This window comes from Lutra lutra, chromosome 11 (assembly GCF_902655055.1).
Source record: "Lutra lutra chromosome 11, mLutLut1.2, whole genome shotgun sequence".
Lineage (NCBI taxonomy): Eukaryota > Metazoa > Chordata > Mammalia > Carnivora > Mustelidae > Lutra > Lutra lutra.
In genome coordinates this window covers 72,760,772-72,780,154 of record NC_062288.1, presented here as the reverse complement: position 1 = coordinate 72,780,154, position 19,383 = coordinate 72,760,772, and the positions used below count along the sequence as shown (strand labels likewise).

General features: G+C 34.4%; 1 protein-coding gene and 1 long non-coding RNA gene across 2 annotated transcripts in view; one reads left to right on the top strand and one right to left on the bottom strand.

The window, feature by feature from the left end:
- The window catches only part of PPP1R3A (protein phosphatase 1 regulatory subunit 3A), a 40,591-nt gene extending 21,572 nt beyond the window's left edge, over positions 1–19,019 (top strand). The window contains exons 2-4 of the mRNA XM_047695224.1: positions 13,911–13,969; positions 14,082–14,206; positions 16,127–19,019. Of these exons, the coding sequence (XP_047551180.1) occupies positions 13,911–13,969; positions 14,082–14,206; positions 16,127–18,508 (2,566 nt within the window). The 3' untranslated portion in view covers positions 18,509–19,019. The remainder of the gene's footprint in view (positions 1–13,910; positions 13,970–14,081; positions 14,207–16,126) is intronic.
- On the bottom strand, positions 2,179–3,662 carry LOC125080965 (uncharacterized). The gene is made up of 3 exons (XR_007121553.1): positions 3,610–3,662; positions 3,219–3,321; positions 2,179–2,352 (listed from the first exon to the last, which is right to left on the bottom strand). It is a non-coding gene; the product is annotated as an uncharacterized LOC125080965 (long non-coding RNA).
- Positions 19,020–19,383: the final 364 nt, after the last annotated feature.

The following is a 19,383-nucleotide window of genomic DNA, read 5'->3' as shown; positions in this document are numbered from 1 at the left end:
TGAGTCTTCCCGTTAATGAATCCCTAACTAGTCTCTGACACAATAGACTGAACCGTCCCTGGAGGAGTCATTATGGCCTATCATGTCAATGAGCCGCATATTAATGACTCTCTTACATGCTCATCAACAGGTAGCCTAATAGGCTCCCATTGAGTTCTTTTTCATTTGCTTTTTAAATGTATCCTCTCCTCCCTTCCTTTTGTAACACTATTGTGAAGAATTGACAAAAAGGTGCATTAAGATGATTTTAATGTGTGACGTAAGTTCACAAAAGCATTAAATTCAGAAATAATGCTTTAAGTCTTACTCCTCTGCCTAGAAAACTTCTCAAATGCAGTTAAATACAAATCCAGTTGGATAATAGGATTCTTATTTGGATTTTAACATAAACCATCCAACCCAATTTACTATATTTCTCTTTTCCCTGATATATCAATTTATGCTGTCATTAGCATAAGTAGAATAGTTTGGAAATATGTTTGCGAAACTGAATTACTTAAACATGGAAATGAATTAGAATAGATTTCATATCAAAAACACTCATTAGAACTAACACAGCAGCTAATACATAAAAAATTAAAAATAAAGAGGAAATAGCAGACATATATTAATTTCAAAGCAATAAAGAAATGACCTAAAAATGACTTTATAACTTTTAAATTTAACAATTCAAGGTAGTTACAGGAAGGCATTATTTTAACTTTTCTGGCTTGCTTTGGTACTCCTTGACTTTCGCTGGTCCCAATTATTATATTTAAAATATCTGGTGCTTTTTTTGCAAACATAAAATCTATGATCTCCTATTAAAAAATACTGACGAATTGTTCTTCCAGTATTTCTACTGAATTACACACCATCTCACCTGATTTATTTTCTAGATGAAGGAAGGAGTATCAACACATGCTTGAAATTCTTTGTCAAGACAGGAATGGGTAGAAGCTGGGGAAAAAGTTGGAGAAGTTTCCTAGCACTTTGTTCCCCATTAAAAAAAATAACAAATGAACAGCCAGTTGTAAACATTGCTATTTTGAGGAACAATTGAGGGCAAAGATGCTCAGATAAGCAGCTACAATCTGGTACTCTGATCTCATACCAGTCACCCTCCATTTGGCAAACATTTTTTCTGAGAGGGTCACTTCTTGAATGATTTGATTTCAAAGTCTGGAAGTCTCTTGCTCCTTTGTGTTGACTCTGCCTCCTAAGCCTCCTCAAAATACACTGGATATATCAATTTACATTTTAAATTATTTTTTCTTAAAACAGTTTCAAAACAATTATGTAACACAAATGCTAAGGAGGTTGTATGTCAAAGCTCAGTATTTAACAAACCAAATAGCTTAGCAATACTTACATGTAGATTCCACAAGGAAAATGTGTTTAATCAGAGTTTCTGTAATTGCAATTAGCTGGCTCAGTAGTTGTAACTCTCTGATAGTGACTTTTTACACAACCACAGATAAATCAACATCATTATGAAAAAAAGAATGCCTGCAACTTAGTATTCTTGGGGAAAAAGTACACATGACAATATTCTGGTAATTTTTGGAAGATGGAGATGGTATAAAACTCTTAGCAGCTACTTTGCAGGGGAACTCTAGAGAATAAGGATGTCAGACTTCTGAAGTAGCAGGACTCTCAGCTGAACAATCACTAGTTTCTTGTCACCCACCTACTCTATGGGTGACAATTACTTCCTTTAAGAACTCAAGTGAAATAAGGCTTTGGGGCCAATAAGTTTAAGAGCTTTTTCTGATATCCCTCTGTTATGTATTCTTGAGTTTTTCCAGTACTCACTGTTTAAAAACATTCACATTTCTCTCTCAATGGAATATAACTGACAGATTGTGGTAGAGTATCCCTTGAGCCAGGTTTACCTAGAAGTCTTCTTCACTTAAAATTAATGGATTCTGCTTATAATTATATCCCCTCCCAAAGCAACCTACAATTTTTGGTTCACACTTGGACCTCCAGGAGGATACTTAATTCTTCACTGGATGCTCACAATGTAGTACCTCTTTAGGAAATACACATTGCCACAAAATGGCACATGCTGCCCAGATCCAATCACAGAACTAAATCTAAATAGTCTTTTTTTTGTCCTGATTCCTATACGGTGAGGTGAGCAAGAAAAAATAACATCCAGCACTCTGACATGGCAAGGCAGATTTGAATGGGCAATCCTTAGTAGGCAACCAAGTCACGAAATGAAGAAACTTTGGAAAAGAAACTTACCAAAGGATTCTTCAACAAAGATATGTTTTTTAGTTATTGAAATTTCCTTTATTGAGAAGGCATAGTACCATTGTTTTCAGTATGTTTTCAAGATCAAGCACCAAGGCAATGGGCAATGCTCTAATTGAGAAATAGAAAAGATTTTTAGAAATGTAGTAATTCAGCTTTATGGAAAACAGGAAAATGACTCAATAAAACCATCTGGTCCATAATGTGGCATATGCTTAATTCCATGAATGCTTGAGCTGTTCGCTAGAGTTTACTCAAGGGGCTTGTGGTTTGCCATGGTTTATGATTACATTTTATAATTAATAAATGAACTTATATGATAGGTATTATCCAATACATTTGTTTATCCAACCAGTTGTGATTTGTGTAATGTTCTGTTATTTGAAAAGTTTTACCTGAACATAAGTAAGATGAATTGGAAGCAAATGATTCTGTAATCTTTACTACAAATGATACAGGATCAGCTCACAAACTGTGCAGCTAGGACTTCTATCAGTTTGAACTGATAATGCTGATCATAAGATTTAACCAAGAGTTTATTCTTGACTGTATTGAAATTTTAATTTAGTAGCTATTTGTACTGATTTTTCTAGCATTTTATTTTTTTAAAAAATGGTTTAAGAAAATTCCAAATTAAACATTTCAAATTATAATCATAGATACTCCTATTATTTATATAAATATAGAACTCTAAAACTGGAAGGCATGGTATTTCATAGCAAAACTAAGAAGGGCAAGTTCATTCCAATTTGAGCAATAAAAGGGTTGATGGGTAGTGGCTGCCTGGCTGTGTGGAGAAGGTTCATAGAATTGAATCTGGTCTCAGCAAGAAAATTCCTTGATCTGTTATCAGTGCTTGCCATGGGTGCTAGAGAGAGAGGCCAGCATGAGGGTATTGTATTTGATATCCTTAATCTATCTAGAACCTTCACTTTGAAGATAAGGGAATGTGATGCCCAAAAAACCATGTTCCTTACCATATTAGTTATTAGTCTCCAGATTCAGCGTTGAAGGGAATATAAAGCCTTTTAAAAATGTTGCTGTTTTTTCTCTGAGATTATTTCTTGCTTCTTTCAATCCCTGTTGATAATGCAGAGCTATCTTTATTTTATTGTCCTTTCCTTATCATCAAGGAACTGAATGTAATTTGACTTTTCAATCTAAATTCCTTCTGCATCATGCCTTTAAATTTTTTTCCTTAGATACTTTGGCTCACAATTAGAAATTTATCTCTTTAATTCTCTGTCTTTTGATCAAATATTTTGCTTCTCTTTTTGGTTTTACTCCTTATTAAGAGAAGACTACTGGTGTTGTAACACCAAAGGAACAGATATTGCGCTCCAGTAGTTAATGTATTATCAACATTACCTCTTGTTGAGTATAAGCTTTTGTTTTCCTCCATCCTCTAATTCAGAAGTGGCTTAAAAAAAAAAAGAATAATAGAAGGTGAATTTTCAGGAAAATATCACCACAAAATTATGAAAATAAATAGTATACAAGATGTAATTATTATTCTAGGAAAGCCTTTTCAGTCTTTCTAGAAGTAGCCATTTGTCAGTGCCAATGCCAAGGCTAATGTATTCTTTTTAAGTGTCTTTAAAAAAAAAAATCGCAAAGAGGTACTATTTTTTCTAATTTAAAAGCTCTCCATTTTTTTCCTTTCTTTCTTTAAGGAAGGAGGAGGATAGAGGAAATAAAATGAGACCAAAGAGGACAGGCTGAAATGCTTGAGAAGTTCAACTTTTATTTACTTTTTAGTTGTTTCAGAGTGAAAGGTGGTGCCCAAGAATTCCAAGTTTGGTTCTCTTTGAGCAATGTCGAGCACCTTGCAGCCGTGTTAAGGAGACACAAATACAAGTCATGACTCACTTTGGAAATGATCCTTTTTTTATGCCAACTTTTTTATTCCTTGTGGAACAGAGTTACACTTTTGCTGCCTACAACCCAATCTTGATATTTACCTGGACTGGCTGGGTAATTCCATCACAACAGACTCAGATTATGTGGAACAGGTCTCTGAGAGGTTTTACTCACTTAAGAGACATATGAGCTTTTTTAGCACAAAGGCATTGTAAGACCTTGGGAAAACCATATCATTACTTATACGAAAACAACTACATTTCATCAGTGTTAAAATCAACTCCAAAAGCAGAAGTGCCACATACCCGGAAACTGGAGTAGTACAGTAGTATTAACATGGTGCCTAAATCTTGACGCTGAATAAATAAAATGTGGATTAACATTCCCATATACACTGTATTTGGAGAGGACATTTTTCAATAAAGCTACTTTTACCAAAGATTTAGTGATTTTTCTTTGGAGGATGGTCTTCTGAGAAGGGCACTGTAAAAAGAACTAAGCAAGTATGCTATCATGGGTTGTAAATTTTACCCTTGAAAGTAGCTTGTAAATTAAAGATAGGAGAGCATATAAGGTAAACATCAAAAACTATGGATAACTCCAAGTGAAAGGAAAAGAATGGTACTTGGGTACCATGGTAGTGTAGAGTGTTTTTATCACACATCACTAATAACAATAACAACAACAATAGTGATAATAATGATAAATTTATTAAACTCTTCCATGTATTGAGAACTCTGCTAAATTATTGCCCTGTATAAGGAGGAGGCAATATTTTGGAGCAACTTGAAGCATAGAGAGGTTATCATGTCTGAGGTCACATGGCTAGAAAGTGGCTTAGTAAGTGGTAAATAACAGGAAAGAATGAGATTTACATCCCCGTCTTCCTGCTCTTTTTCACTCTGGATTGACCCTTTATGAAAGAACATTGACATGGTAACCAAGAAATTTGCATATAGTTCTAGTTTAGCTACTAAACTAGTTAGTGTGTGTGTGACTTCTGCCATATTGTTTAACTAGGCTTCAGTTTCTCCCTCTGTAATATGATGGGTTGGGACTGTCTAAGTATGGGGACTCTTATAGACTGAGATACTGTAAATTGGAGGAGTTTGGCATAAAAAGTAATGTAAACTTTCTGAAGTTACATGAAGCTCAGAGGTAGAGAGTCTATAGAACTGACTCAAGTTTTGAGTGATTAACTGCTGACTCAGAAACACAAATTATTGTTTTTCTGTTAACTTACTAGGTTGCAAATACATTTTAATTCCTACCTTATCAATGTTTCATCATTTTATTCTCCAAGGCACATAAATTGGTCTATGTTTCAATGTATTTATTTTATGGGTATATGTGATACATACACAATTATTTTCCTTTGTGCATAGAACTGCAGCCCTCCTTACATAATTGGACATGAATTGCTGAAAATTCAGAGACATAAGGAGGCACTTCCTGTATCACCTTCCTGGATTCTTAGAGTGTTTTCCTATAGTCCTGATAGGAATGAACACTTAGATCAGATGTCTTCAAACACGTGAACATCTTTGAGTTTCTACTAAAAAATGCAGATTCCTATTCCCCACGCCAGACATGCTGATTCAGATCTGGTTTTGGGCCTCCAAAGCAGCATTTGTAATGAGTACCAGGTGATTTTCACATAGAAGGTCAGTGAACCACATTAAAGTTTGTGCCTTTTCAGCTGGCTGACTACCAATCAATACCTTGAGTTTCAATCTTTCATTCTTCTTGAATTGTATCTTAAATTTCTTGACAAATTTAGAATAACTTTTTTACTGATAAGGCATTTGTACATGCCTTAAGCTTAGAATTGCTGCTCCCCTCTTCCCTAACAAGTGTTATTTCTTGTTTAGTTTTCAAATTAAAGGGCAAACCCTCCTGGGCACTTTTCATACCCCATACTACCTCCCACTGAGCACACAATTATTACACTGCTGGGTTATTCCTTTATTTAGTTGTCTGCCTTCCCTTGTGGTTTGTGAGCCCTTTGACAACAGGAACTCTGTCTTATTCATTGTGATGATCTAGTACAAAATTTGGAAATTTGTGAGCATTTGAATATTTGTTAAATGATGACTAACTGAATTAATTAATATTGATTGCCATGTATTTTAAGTTACTATTATATTTCTTATAGATCATTATTGATTGGAAACCATTAGTTTTTTTATATACTCAGAACATATTTTTTATCTACTTGAGGCCATCACATAAAATTTCAATGTCATGTCCCATTTCTTTAAAGTGGGGGAAAATTTAAATTGTAAAGAAGATGCAAGCCTTTGTGCAATGATATTATGAGAGAAAAAACATTAAAATCTGGGCTTTTTGATTCAATAAACCCTAATTTTCACTTCCCATTTGGTCAAAAGCTCAAAGGCTTTCTAAGCCTAACACATTTTCTCAATGAAACTCATTGCTTTTCTTTTATCCTTGTTTCTCCTCCTGAATTCTCTATCTCAAGTGATGCTAGTTCCATCCTTTTAAATTCTCAAACTAGAAGCCTCTGCATTAGCCTTAATTTCTCTCCACTCTTAAGTGTTTTCTAAATAGCAGAAAAGCATGTTACAAAGTCATAGCAAACTAACATGGAATAGGGTAACCAGATTTGGGACCAGGAGGGCCAACTAAAGCAGAGAAATGATTCTTCCCACTGCCTATCATCGAGGGAAGGGGCAGTGTGCATATCTTGACCCAATAGATTCAGTCCACTGAGATATATCACATCTTTATCGGGGTTTACAAATTTGGCCTCACATCAAAATCATCTTGGGAGTTTCTCAGCTCTATCATTCTCCATTCCTTCCTTACCTCCATGTGCAGGTCTATTAATTTAAAACTTACAGAGATCAGATCTGGTGCTTCTGATATGAAAGGCGATTTGGGGAACTCTTGTTATATCAAGAGCTATATAGAGTTCACCGGAGAAGGGAGGGACAAGGTAGCAGGGGTCCTGAACAGTAGAGATGCTTAAAGTTATTTTATGAGCTTGATCTTTAGTTCCTTAGAAATTCATCTAGATAGAATGCTCAAATCTAGCAAAACTAGTAGGCTACTACTTACAGGCTGGCTAATAACCACTTAGAATATTATGGACTGAGGTGAACAGTGTGGATGGGAAGACATTTTATTTTTCCTCAGTGAAGGACTAGAATAAAAGCCAGGAACCTAAGCATAACTTGTGGGTTCCCTTTCCAAGCATGTGAGATTAAGGAAGAAGGTGCTTCTCATGGGTACCTGAGATGTAGATCACCCAGCCCATAAGAGATCAGAAACCACACTGCAGATTAACTCAACACCTTCCTGACTTATAGTACAGGGGCCCCAATTAACTGTCAGATTAAACTCTTCCTTGCTTAGGTCTTAGGAGTGAAAATAGTAGTTTTCTAAATTTCATTAATGCAACCAAGGTCAGGCAGAGAAAGTCATTTAAAAAAATCTATTACAGGGAATTTATCAACAAATCATATTGTTGCCACATCACAAGTTATAACTCAAATTTGAATCCTCTCCTCTTTCCTCATTGTCATTCATCTTAAAACCTCATCATTTTTGTGCCTGAAATACTGTAGTCTTCTGTCCAGGTTCTCCTTAGAGAAGTCCCTAAATGAACCTCCAGAGATTGGTTCTGAAATGGACATCTGACCATGTCTCTCTCCCACTGAACTCCCTTTTCCCACCACCCCCTGCAGTGGTTAAAAAGTGTATAAAGAATTCGGCCCCACTCTGCTTAGCATGCTAAGCCCTTTTAAATTGGAGGGGGAGACAAACCATGAAAGACTGTGGACTCTAAGAAACAAACAGAGGCTTTTAGAGGGAAGGGGGTGGAGGGGTGAGTGAGCATGATGGTGGGTATTATGAAGGGCATGTATTGCATGGAGCACTGGGTGTGGTGCATAACCAATGAATTCTGGAACACTGAAAAAAAATTGAAAAAAAAAAAAGAAAAAAATCTACTCAAAAACAAACTGGTGGTTACCAGAGAGGAGGTGGGCTTAGAGATGGGTTAAATAGGTGAAGGGGATTAAGGAGTTTAATGAAGGGGATTAAGACATTATAGTTTATTCATCTTTGATTTCCCAGTGTTTGTTATTAAGTTATGAGAGTGGGTGATCAAAATATCTTCTAGAAGAATGAATGACCCTTATGATTAAATAATACAAAAGACTATATTATATGATTTAAGATGCGCTGAAAATAAACTTTCTCCACAAAATACGTATCTTTTTGACATTTTAATTTCTAAGTGTATAAGATTTTAGAATGTTGTTTAATTATTTGAAGTCATAATTAAAAACATTGTCCTGAGCTTTGGAAGAGGGGAAACTTTCAGCATTATAAGACAAAGAGGTAAAGAGAAGGTAAGAGTAGAAAAGATGCTGTGCATTTGCTCAACAGCATTTGTTATGCCCCTAGAATGGGTCAGGTGCTGTGTTAGCCACTGGGAATACAAATAAATATGAAACTTCTTTGCTTAAAAGGGCTCAGTCTCCCTTAAAAGGGAGACTAGAAATATTCAATAGTGCTTTTCCTTTCTATGACAACTGCGTATAGTTCTGGCTCTATCATAAACCAACAAGTGCTTTGTTTTTTTCCTCAATTCTAAAGTTGTTTTAATTATACTCTTTAGATATAATTGGTCATATGACTGGCACTTTGAATTTCACAGTAGGATTTTATCTAAAGTCATCCTCTAATCTAAGCCAGAGAGCAACTCATTTGTCCTAATAAATCATCTGAAATTAGAATTTAACTAGATTATTTTAAATAATGTAATAAGCACCTGAAAAACTACCCTCAAAACAACCAACTTCTAATCACTTCCTTTTCTCATCCCTTACCCCAACTTGTCCCACCTGATATAACCATAATCTTGAAAATCAAGCTTCCTTCTTTATATATCTTATATATAAATATATATATAATATAAATATATATATAAATTATATATCTTTATATATCTTATATATGTTATATATCTGTTTAGTATATTCTGTTTTCCTTTATATATATATATATATATTCAAATTACTTTAGTAGTTTTTAGTTTATAAAAAAAGAACATCTTCTGATGTAATGTTTTGGGACTATTCATGTAATGTTATATTACTAAGATTTATCCATATTCTTGTATGTCTCTGTGGTTTATTGATTTTTAGTGCTATATAATATTCCTTTTTATGTTATGCCATAGTTTTGTGTCTCTCTCCTGTTGGTGGGCATTTGGATTGTTTCAAGTTTGTATACTTGATAGCAATTTTTATCAATTAAATGGATATTAAAATAGTATCTCCTTGTGGTCTTGATTTACATTTCTCTGTTCTCTAACAATACTGCCTATCCCTTTCTGTGCTTACTGGCTATATGTAGTTTCTCTTCAGTGAAAGATCTGTCCCTCTCCCCTGATTCTATGAAAATGTTTGGGCTTTCTTATTGAATTGTAGGAGTTCTTTATATATTCTTGATGCTTTTTTGTGTTGATTTTATGTAACACATACATTTTATCCTAGTTTGTAAATTTTATTTTTCTCTTATAAATCTTCCTTTTAATGAACAAGTTTTAAATTTCAACATAGGTAAACTGGCAATCTTTTTTTTTATAGTCACTTTTTTTCCCCTTCTTATTTAAGAAAACATTTCCAACTCTGAGTGTGTAAGATATTCAAATGTATTTTCTTTTTTTTTTTTTAAGATTTTATTTATGTATTTGACAGACAGAGATCACAAGCAGGCAGAGAGGCAGGCAGAGAGAGAAGAGGAAGCAGGTTCTGCTGAGCAGAGAGCCCGATACGGGGCTCAATCCCAGGACCTTGAGATCATGACCTGAGCTGATCATGACCAGAGGCTTTCACCCACTGAGCCACCCAGGCGCCCCCACATATATTTTCTATTAAGAATTTCAAGGCTTTGGGGTGCCTGGGTGGCACAGCCAGTTGAGCGACAGACTCTTGGTTTTGGCTCAGGTCATGATCTTACCATAGTAAGAATGAGCCCCCCACTGGGCTCCAGGCTCAGTGTGGAGTCTCCTTGAGGATTTCTCTCCCTTTTCCTCTGCCCCTCTCCCTGCTTGTGCTCTCTAAATAAATGATACTAACCATACTTCTGATAATTAGGTCAGTGACAATTGTAACTTAATGACAATCTCATGACCCAAAATGGCATTCCATCAAAGTAAAACCTGTTAAATAGATACCAGAATATACAGGAGTAAAAATAAACCTCTACTGGTCAATTTAATCAAACTGGTTGTATAAATTTCACATTTCAACAAAGCACTGGCAAAGAGAATATTTTGGCTTTATATACTTAAATCAGATGCTAGATTTTTTTTTTTTTTTCTGAGTGAAGGAAATGTTTTGTTATAGAGGATACACAGACTTCCAATTTTATCTGAACTTCTGGGTTCATTAGACATTAGTTGCATTACTGCCAACGTTTTTGTTGCTTCTAAATAAGTATGATTTAGTGTATTGCTTAACCTATTCATAGGGACAAATTTGAATCTTAGATTTTTTTGGTTGTTTAAAACAGGAATATATTTTCAAAAGAATAAATGACTTTAAAATTCAAATTGTTTATATTTCAACATTCCATAGTGGAACATTTCTGTGTTATTTTTCAATTTCAAAGATGGTAATAGTTAATTTAAGTTTCAAGGGTAAATTTCTTGAACAACTTTGCTGATATTTGTTCATTATACCTATTTAGGAAACCAGATTTTCATGAACATGCACAATGTTTACAGAGAGAGGTATATCTAATTTAGGGTGTGCTATAATAAAAGCTGTGTTTTGGAAAAATTACATTGTGAGTTCTCTTATGATTTTTTAATATAGAATTACAGAAATACAGAATATAATTAAATCATCTAGATTCTTTTTATATTTTGCATAAGTATGGTTCCAGGTGGCTAAATTATTTTAGGATACTATTAGTCTAACAAGCAGAAATAAAAGCAATATGAACACTTCTGCTACATATGGGTCCTGCTAGAGAAGTTAATGTAAGGCTATAAACATTGGTCTTGCACAGTATTGGCCACAAACATTAAAATGCATGCATATATCTGAAAAAATAAATCTTTTTAAAAAAAGATTTTATTTATTTATTTGACAGACAGAGATCACAAGTAGGCAGAGAGGCAGGCGGAGTGAGAGAGGAGGAAGCAGGCTCCCCACTGAGCAGATAGCCCAATGTGGGGGTCAATCCCAGAAACCTGGGATCATGACCTGAGCTGAAGACAGAGGTTTTAACCCACTGAGCCACCCAGGTGCCCCATAAATAAATATTAAAAAAAAAAAAAAAGAATTTCAAGGTTTTTGACATTTCAGGTCTTATTCCATCTGGAGTTGATTTCTGAATATATGTTGTGCTGATTTCATCTTTTCTCATAGAAGCAGCCATTTTCCCTATCTCCATTTATTGAACAATCTCTTATTACCTGCTATGTTATATACCATGTTTGCCATATACCCAAGTTCTAGATATGTGCATCAGCATAGCAGTCTTAAGTAACTAAAACTTCATAAGATTTCTTGAAATTAGGTAGAACAGGTTTCTCCTCACAGCAACTTCTCAGAAATAGTTCATCTATCTTCAGTCCTTTAGTCTTCTCTTTAAGATAGTGTTTTCAAATTTTGTAAAAAAAAAACAAAAAACAAAAAAACCTGTTGTGGATTTTTAAAAGATTTATTTATTTATTTGAGAGAGAGCAAACAAGAGAGCCCAAGCATGGGGAGAAGCAGAGGGAGAGGGAGAAGCAGTCTCCCCATTGAGTAGGGAGCCTGATGTGGGGTTCCTTCCTAGGACCCCAAGATCATGACCTGAGACAAAGGCATATGCTTAGCAGACTGAACCACCCAGGTGCCCCAAAAACTGTTGTGGAATTTTGATTAGAATTGGATTGAATCTTGGATCAATTTGGGAGAGAATTAATACTTTAATATATCTTCTTCCTATCTATGAAGATGGTATGTATCTCAATTTTTCTAGATTTTTTATTTCTTGATACAACTTTATTCTTTTCCTTGTAGGAGTCTTACACATCTTCTATTAGTTTTATTCATAGATATTTGGTATAATATTTAAATTTCATGTATTTCAGCTTTTCTTTCTTGTATTTATCCCTGAATCTAAGATTTCACTCCCATTTTATGTATTTACATGTTTTATAAGACACTAATATAATAATATACATTTTAGTACCTAATTTTTTTGTCCCTCATATTAGTTAAAAGCAGGTTTATTTTCTTTTGATGCAATCATTTTTTAAAAATTGAAGTATCTTAGAGAATTAAATTAGAAAAATGATTGATTGCATTTTGGTTAGTCAAAAACAGAAGGCTTTAAATGGCTGTTTTTTCCCTCTACAAATGAGATTTTCAATACTGTTATGGAGATAAAGAGGAAGCAAGAACAACTAAACGGTGTGTGATGGTTTATATATTTTTAAGTCCCCAGATATCATGTATTTGGAGAAGGAAAAAAATGCATCAGCTTGCAGTTAGATTGCACAAAAATAATTCTTTGCATAATTATTGGCCTCATTAAACAATACAGACTTATAGATTCAGTATCAATTATGTAGCTACTATATTTTTCCAGTGATCTTATATTTATGTAGAAATATTTTCTTCATGGGCCCACTGGAAAATACCAAATATTTTTGGTAAAGTTAAATTAAACTTATAAACTTATAAATATATACAATATATATATACACAAAACTTATAAATATATACAAAAAATACCTTCTTGTTTAGTCCAGATGGAAGAATTTGCAGTTTTCTCATGATTGAAAAAAGATTGGCTTTCCTGGGATTTGGAGCAACATTATCCATGCAATGAAGTGTAGACTCTATTACACAACTTTATCAGCCATTGCCAAGTTTCTAGATGCATTTTATTAAAGAGAAAAAGTCATTGAGAAAAGTCATCTAAGAAAATTCAGCCGAGACAATACAAGAAAATGTGAACACTGGCCCAATCATTTCCAATAGATTGACCTGTTTGTTGAGTGTCATGGACAAATCTAAATTCTAACAATGCCACAAATATACCTACAAATAGAGTACATTTGAAAGAAAAATGTATTTGTCTTCCTTAATTACCATGCAGAAAATTATCATAAAGGAAGTATAACCCAAATCATTTTAAAGAAAGAAAATACATGCTTTCATATATGCAATCTGAAGTCTTGGTTGTAAAATTAGCCTGTGGCAATACAGACATAAAGTCTTTGAACTGAGTATAAATTTAGCTGCCTTTCAGTTTTTAGTTTGTTTTTTTCTCCTTTCCTGGAGAGAGAGAGTTAATGTTATATCCACCTAACTGAAAGAATTTTGAATAAAATGCAACACAAAAAAATTAACAATTGGAACATTAAAAAGCAATTTCCACGACCACAAATGGACTGTCAGTTCATAAAACTTTATCATTTAAACCAAGAGAAAAATGTTCTCACTTGCAAAGATTAAATTCATGCATGATGGAATAATCAGCATTTACATATATTTTTACTTTGGTTATGTAAGTTTTAAATATAGACAACATAATCTTATTTATAAATATGGCATTGTGGAAATTATTTTAAAAAATTTTCTACTACTAGTGAATTACTACTGAATTAGTCTAAGAGATTAATTTTATTTAAAAAGCATACCAAGTAATGCAAGAAAATATGAAAGGTTATATAATATTTGAGTTATTTGTTTGAATTTTCCCCTGTACAAAAATACTTAGAAGAGGTAGTCTCAGAAAACATTTATAACATTCTGTTTTAAATTTGACAGTAAAGAAGAATCATTAGCAACATCAAATGAGAGTAACTTTGAGAACTCAAAGATTACAGGTAATATTTTTTATTTGATTTTTTAATTTAATTTTTAAACAAAATCTGTATCTTTTGTTAAAACCTACAATGATAACGATCTTACAGAGACACAATTTTATTAACTTTGCAGATACCTATATCCCAACAATTGTTTGTTCTCATGAGGACAAGGAAGACTTGGAAACCAGTAATCAAAATGTAAAAGATGTAAACAGGGAACATGATGAACATAATGAAAAAGAATTAGAGTTGATGGTAAGTGTTCTGGTTGCCACGGTATTACAGAGGATGAATCCATTTATGCTTCAAAGATGCTGCAATGCCTGCCTTTCAATAGTTTCAACTAATATAATTTGCAAATGTGAAAGCACAGCCTATTTTGTCCTTGCATCTCTAGCTTGATCAACAAGGCACTTTGATTTCAGTATGTTGCTTCTGGTCTCTGCAGTGGTAAATTAATGACATTCATTTCTTATCTCTTCACCAGCGGCTCTGAGTAATAGTTTGTAGGAATTATAGAAGAGGTAGCACTATGCTGATGTGCATTTCTAATCTTTGTGACAAGTGTACACTTAGCATAAACTCGTCTGTAAAATGAGAGGGTTGGACTAGATGATTGTTAGAGTCTGTCCAGCTTTTCAAGTCTGAATCCTGCATTTAACAGCATTTTTAAAAAAACTTACTTCCATCTTTGTGAGAATCTCACAGTTCTATATCATTAGGAAGTATTAAATTACCAAATGAGGAGAAAATAGTCTGTGCTATATTTTTTAAACGGGAAACAAATTCAGTACTGTACAATTTAGTATTAAATTTGTTATCATAAATTTCACACTTGGTGAACATTCAATCTATTTGGAATTTTGGGGGGATGGTATAGATAGCATTTTTATCACAAAGGAAGAAATGGGAGTAAATGAGTCACATAATGCAATTTATCCTTTACTGTATTTGGTTGGAGCTCATATCATTAGGATACATGGATTCATAATCATCCAAGATTAAAATGACATTTGCCTCTTCAAGTGTCAGTGCTGAAACAGAAAAGAAATAGAGCTCATCTCTTTCCCCACATTTTCCACCTTTTCTATAGTGATATGGAAGCTGCATCACTAAAGTATGCAATTTTAAGAAACTACAACTTTAAGAAACTACAAAGTTGTCACCCATTGTGAGAATTCTCACCAGCTGAAAGTTAACATCGCCATTTTTTTTTTCAAACCACAGAATATAATGAAAGGGCCCTGAAAAATCACATGCTTCACCAATACACCTCATTACAATGAGCAGGCTCAAATATAAAAGTTTGTTTAGAAGTTACTGAGATTGTACATCCAATAAATGAACAGGGAGCTGTAATTTAGATGCTAATTTGCTCCATGCTGACGTTAATGCATAAAACAATGAAGCTCTATAATAGATGGAAATACAACCAAATCTGTGGAACCCACAGGCATTGGCTTACAAGACAGCTGTGCAGTTGACAAGTAACATGAGCCTTATGTGAGAAGAAGGGGAAAACGTAAGATTTGCATATAATTATTGAGATCATGCAAATGTCAGTTATGAGGAGGAAAAAAAAAACACAGGCATCTCACTGTTAAATCCTGACAGTTGGCATCACTGAAGAGCTCAAATACATTTGAGTACCAGTTGGCAGAGGGTCATTAAAACAGAATTTGCAGAGACATTAACTCCCTCACTTTTCTTTGAGTGACGTTTTGCTATTAATAGTTTGCAGAGGCTTTGCAGAAAACATATTAATAAGAGAAATTGTAATAGGGGCACCTACAGCAAGTGTAAATGCAGCAAGGGGCACCCAGGAACCTGCTCTCTAATTGATTAGCATGGAGCTATCAATGTGTATATCCTAAGTGAGGAGAAAGTGCAATGACAAGCAAGAATAGTTGAATAATACAATGTGATATTTGGAAGCTGGAAGAAGAGTGATTAATTTTGGCCCCTTTTCTTATTAATCTCATTCACAAGTCATAGCCTAAAAGGATCCCCCCAAAACATCCGGCTTTCAGAATTTATACAAAATCCACAAATGAAATGAATCAAGGAAACCTACCAGTTAATTGCTAGCCCCACTAACGAAATCTATCTAATTCATTTTGTATATTTAAAATCATTTGATCATTAACTGTTTTGTTTTGTTTTTTATCCCTTAAGATAAATCAATGCTTAATAAGAAGTACTGCTTCCAGAGATGAAAAGAATACATTTGCAATAGATCCGGTCAATTTTCCAAATAAAGCTGAGGGGTTAGAGAAGAAGCAAAGCCATGGTGAAGTACACCCTGACTTGTTTAAAAGGTCTTTGTCTCCAAGTTCATCAGCAGAAAGCCCCTTAAAGGGAGATTTTTACTGTAGTGAAAAATATTCCTCAGAAAATAAGTGCAGACATCAACCTTCAGAGGAAATTACTACAGATATAGGAGAAATCAAGCCACCATTGGGAGATACTAGCAGTAATGCATTAGTGCAATTACATATTGGCAGCAAAGAAGTACTGGATGATAATGCTAATCCAGCTAAAAGGAGAGTCAGAGTGCAAATATCTTGTCCCTCCTCAGATCAACTAGTTGCAGACAACTTTAATAAAAAACATGAAGGAAGAGCTGAGAAAATTGAAATAAAAGATTGGGAATGTTTAAGAAGAGATTTCCACTCAGAAGAATCAATGGAAAAAGGGTCTTCTAAGAAAGGTTATGACAATGGTAAGACTGAGGAGGAGGAGCAAAGAATACAGTTAGGTGTTAATGTAAAACAAAGCAAAAATTTTCATTCAATCTTACATGACCAAGAAAGGAAGATGGGCCACTCTGAAATCAGTACAGAAGGGGCGGCAGCTAGCAACAGAGACCTAACCATTCAGCTGAGTAAAGACACCACAGTTCCCAACCAGGCAATCAGAGCAGATGTGTTTCATTCACCAAAAATAAGTCTAAGTTGGGAAAAAGCTGTGTTAACAACTCCAGAACATGATCTCTTGACTAGCGAAGGCACTACATTAGGAGGGATGCGTGGCCAAGTTTGTTCACCAAGAAGTGGAAATGTTTTGAGGAATGATTGCCTTTTCCAAGTTGAAGAAGAAAAATCAGATTGGATTAATCGTGAAGATCAGAATAAGAATGCACAACAGAAACAAAGTTGGAATGTTCTAGAAAGTCAGAGAGAAGCAAGAGAAAGTAAGACAAATCGGACAGAACAGATCAAAGAACAAGCAGATTGTGAAGACATGTGGGAAAAAAGAGATAATACAAGGAGTTTGAAAGCTACTCCTACGGAAGAATTGTTTACCTGCCAAGAAACAGTGAGCTGTGAACTGTCTTCTCTAGTTGATCATGGTGTTACTGAGAAAGCAGAAGCAGGTACAGCTTATATAATTAAGACAACATCAGAAAGTGCTCTAGAAAGCATGTCTGCTAGAGAAAAAGCAATAATTGCTAAGGTACCTCAAGAGACAGCACGAAGTGACAGGCCCATCGAGGTAAAGGAAACAGCGTTTGATCCACATGAAGGGGGAAATGATGATTCACATTATACCCTTTGTCAACGAGATACAGGAGGTGTAATTTATGACAATGATTTTGAAAAGGAATCACGTTTAGGTATTTGTAATGTACATGTAGATGAAATGGAGAAAGAAGAAACCATATCTATGTATAATCCTGGGAAGACACATGACAGGAAGAAATGTGGCATTGGAAATTTCACATCTGTAGAAGAATCCTTACAAGTCGTTACAGGCAATCAAAAAGCAGCATCAGAACTGGATTTACATTTGGGAATGTTACCAAAAGACAAAAAAACATTTCCAAAAAATAAAGATCATAAACAGGTCCAAGAATTAAAGAAAACAGATAGAGATGCTCTTATTCATTCTGCTTTAAACTCAGACACTAACAGAGCTTCTCAGAATGGCTCTCACGTTTCCAATCACCATGCTAAAACCTCAGTGCCATCTCATGAACAGGCAATTGCTGTAGAAAATATAATTACTACCATGACTCTCCAATCTATTTCTACTAAATCAGAATATAATTGTAATCCAACAAGTGAAATCCAGGGTGTTGAGAAGCACCCTCGTCTTGGTTCTACACCTGAAGAAGTTTTTAAAAGTTCAGGAAGAGAGACCTCAGGTAGTAGCAGAGAAAGATTTAAAAGCCAGATTTTTCAACAAGGAGAACACGGTGTAGAAAAATCTCTACGGTCAACGATTTTCATCAGCGAAGCTGTTGAGAACGTGGAACAGGCAAGGCATGAAAATGAAGGATTAGCCTCTGGACAATCACTGTGCTCTTCAGGTGACAAGCAATCTGAGAGCTCTACTTCCACTAGTCTCCCTGCCCAGGAAGGTCAATCTGAAAGCAGCGAATCTCTGCTTTCGAAATACACCAACTCTAAAGTCCCTTATGTCCTTTTGTTTCTGATATTTCTTGTAACCATCTACCAGTATGACTTAATAATTGGCCTGGCATTCTACCTTTTATCATTGTACTGGCTATCCTGGGAAGGGGGGAAACAAAAAGAGTCTGTCAAAAAGAAGTAACTTCACCACTATTATTATTTTCTCGTAAAAGATAAGCTTTTTAGCCCCAAACATTTGGATTGGTGAAAGAGACTATTCATTGTTCAAAGAGCCAGTGCAGTTTTTCTCTTGAAGGATCATTTAAAAAGGAATGTGTATGAAGTTTGCTCCTTCATATAAGTAATTATTCTATATAGGACCATTATGTTTGGATCATTAAATACCTATATGAATATGAGATCTGAAGCACGTCAAGTTGAAATTAGGTACAGCTGTTGCTCCTTAGCAGGCTATGAAGTTGCAATGCTTCACGTCTCTTCACTACTTAAAGTGCCATTTCTTGCATTCATTTCTTTTGCAGTAAAGCTTCAATTTTTCCCCCCTAGGGTATTTTTCCTTCTACGGTTTTTTAAAAAATAGATAAAACATGAACAATGGTAGAGGACCTTTTTTTTTTTTTTTTTTTGGTCTTTTGGTATTGACCATGAAATTTGCATTTATCCCTTATCATTTATCAGCACATTTTGATAGATCAAATCTTTAAACTTTGATTTCATATTTTTAAGAACATCCATGTATATTGAAATGCATAAACTTAAAGACCTTTTTTGCTTGAATAATACTTTATACACAGATATTTTACCTCCTATATACCTACAAAGTTAGAGCACTCATAAGCCAAATCTGACAAAAACTGAAACAATTGGGAGATGATCTCTCAGTTTACAAAATTTTGTGGGTGGCTTGTCGATAAGCAATGTTTTTCTCTTACAAGAAGAGAAAGAATAACACAGCTGAACAATTTTAATGTCAAATATTCAGTTGAAATTTTAAATGAAAAGTTCCACAAGCATCGCTTCAGAATGAATTTGTACCTATAAAGCATCAAGTATTAA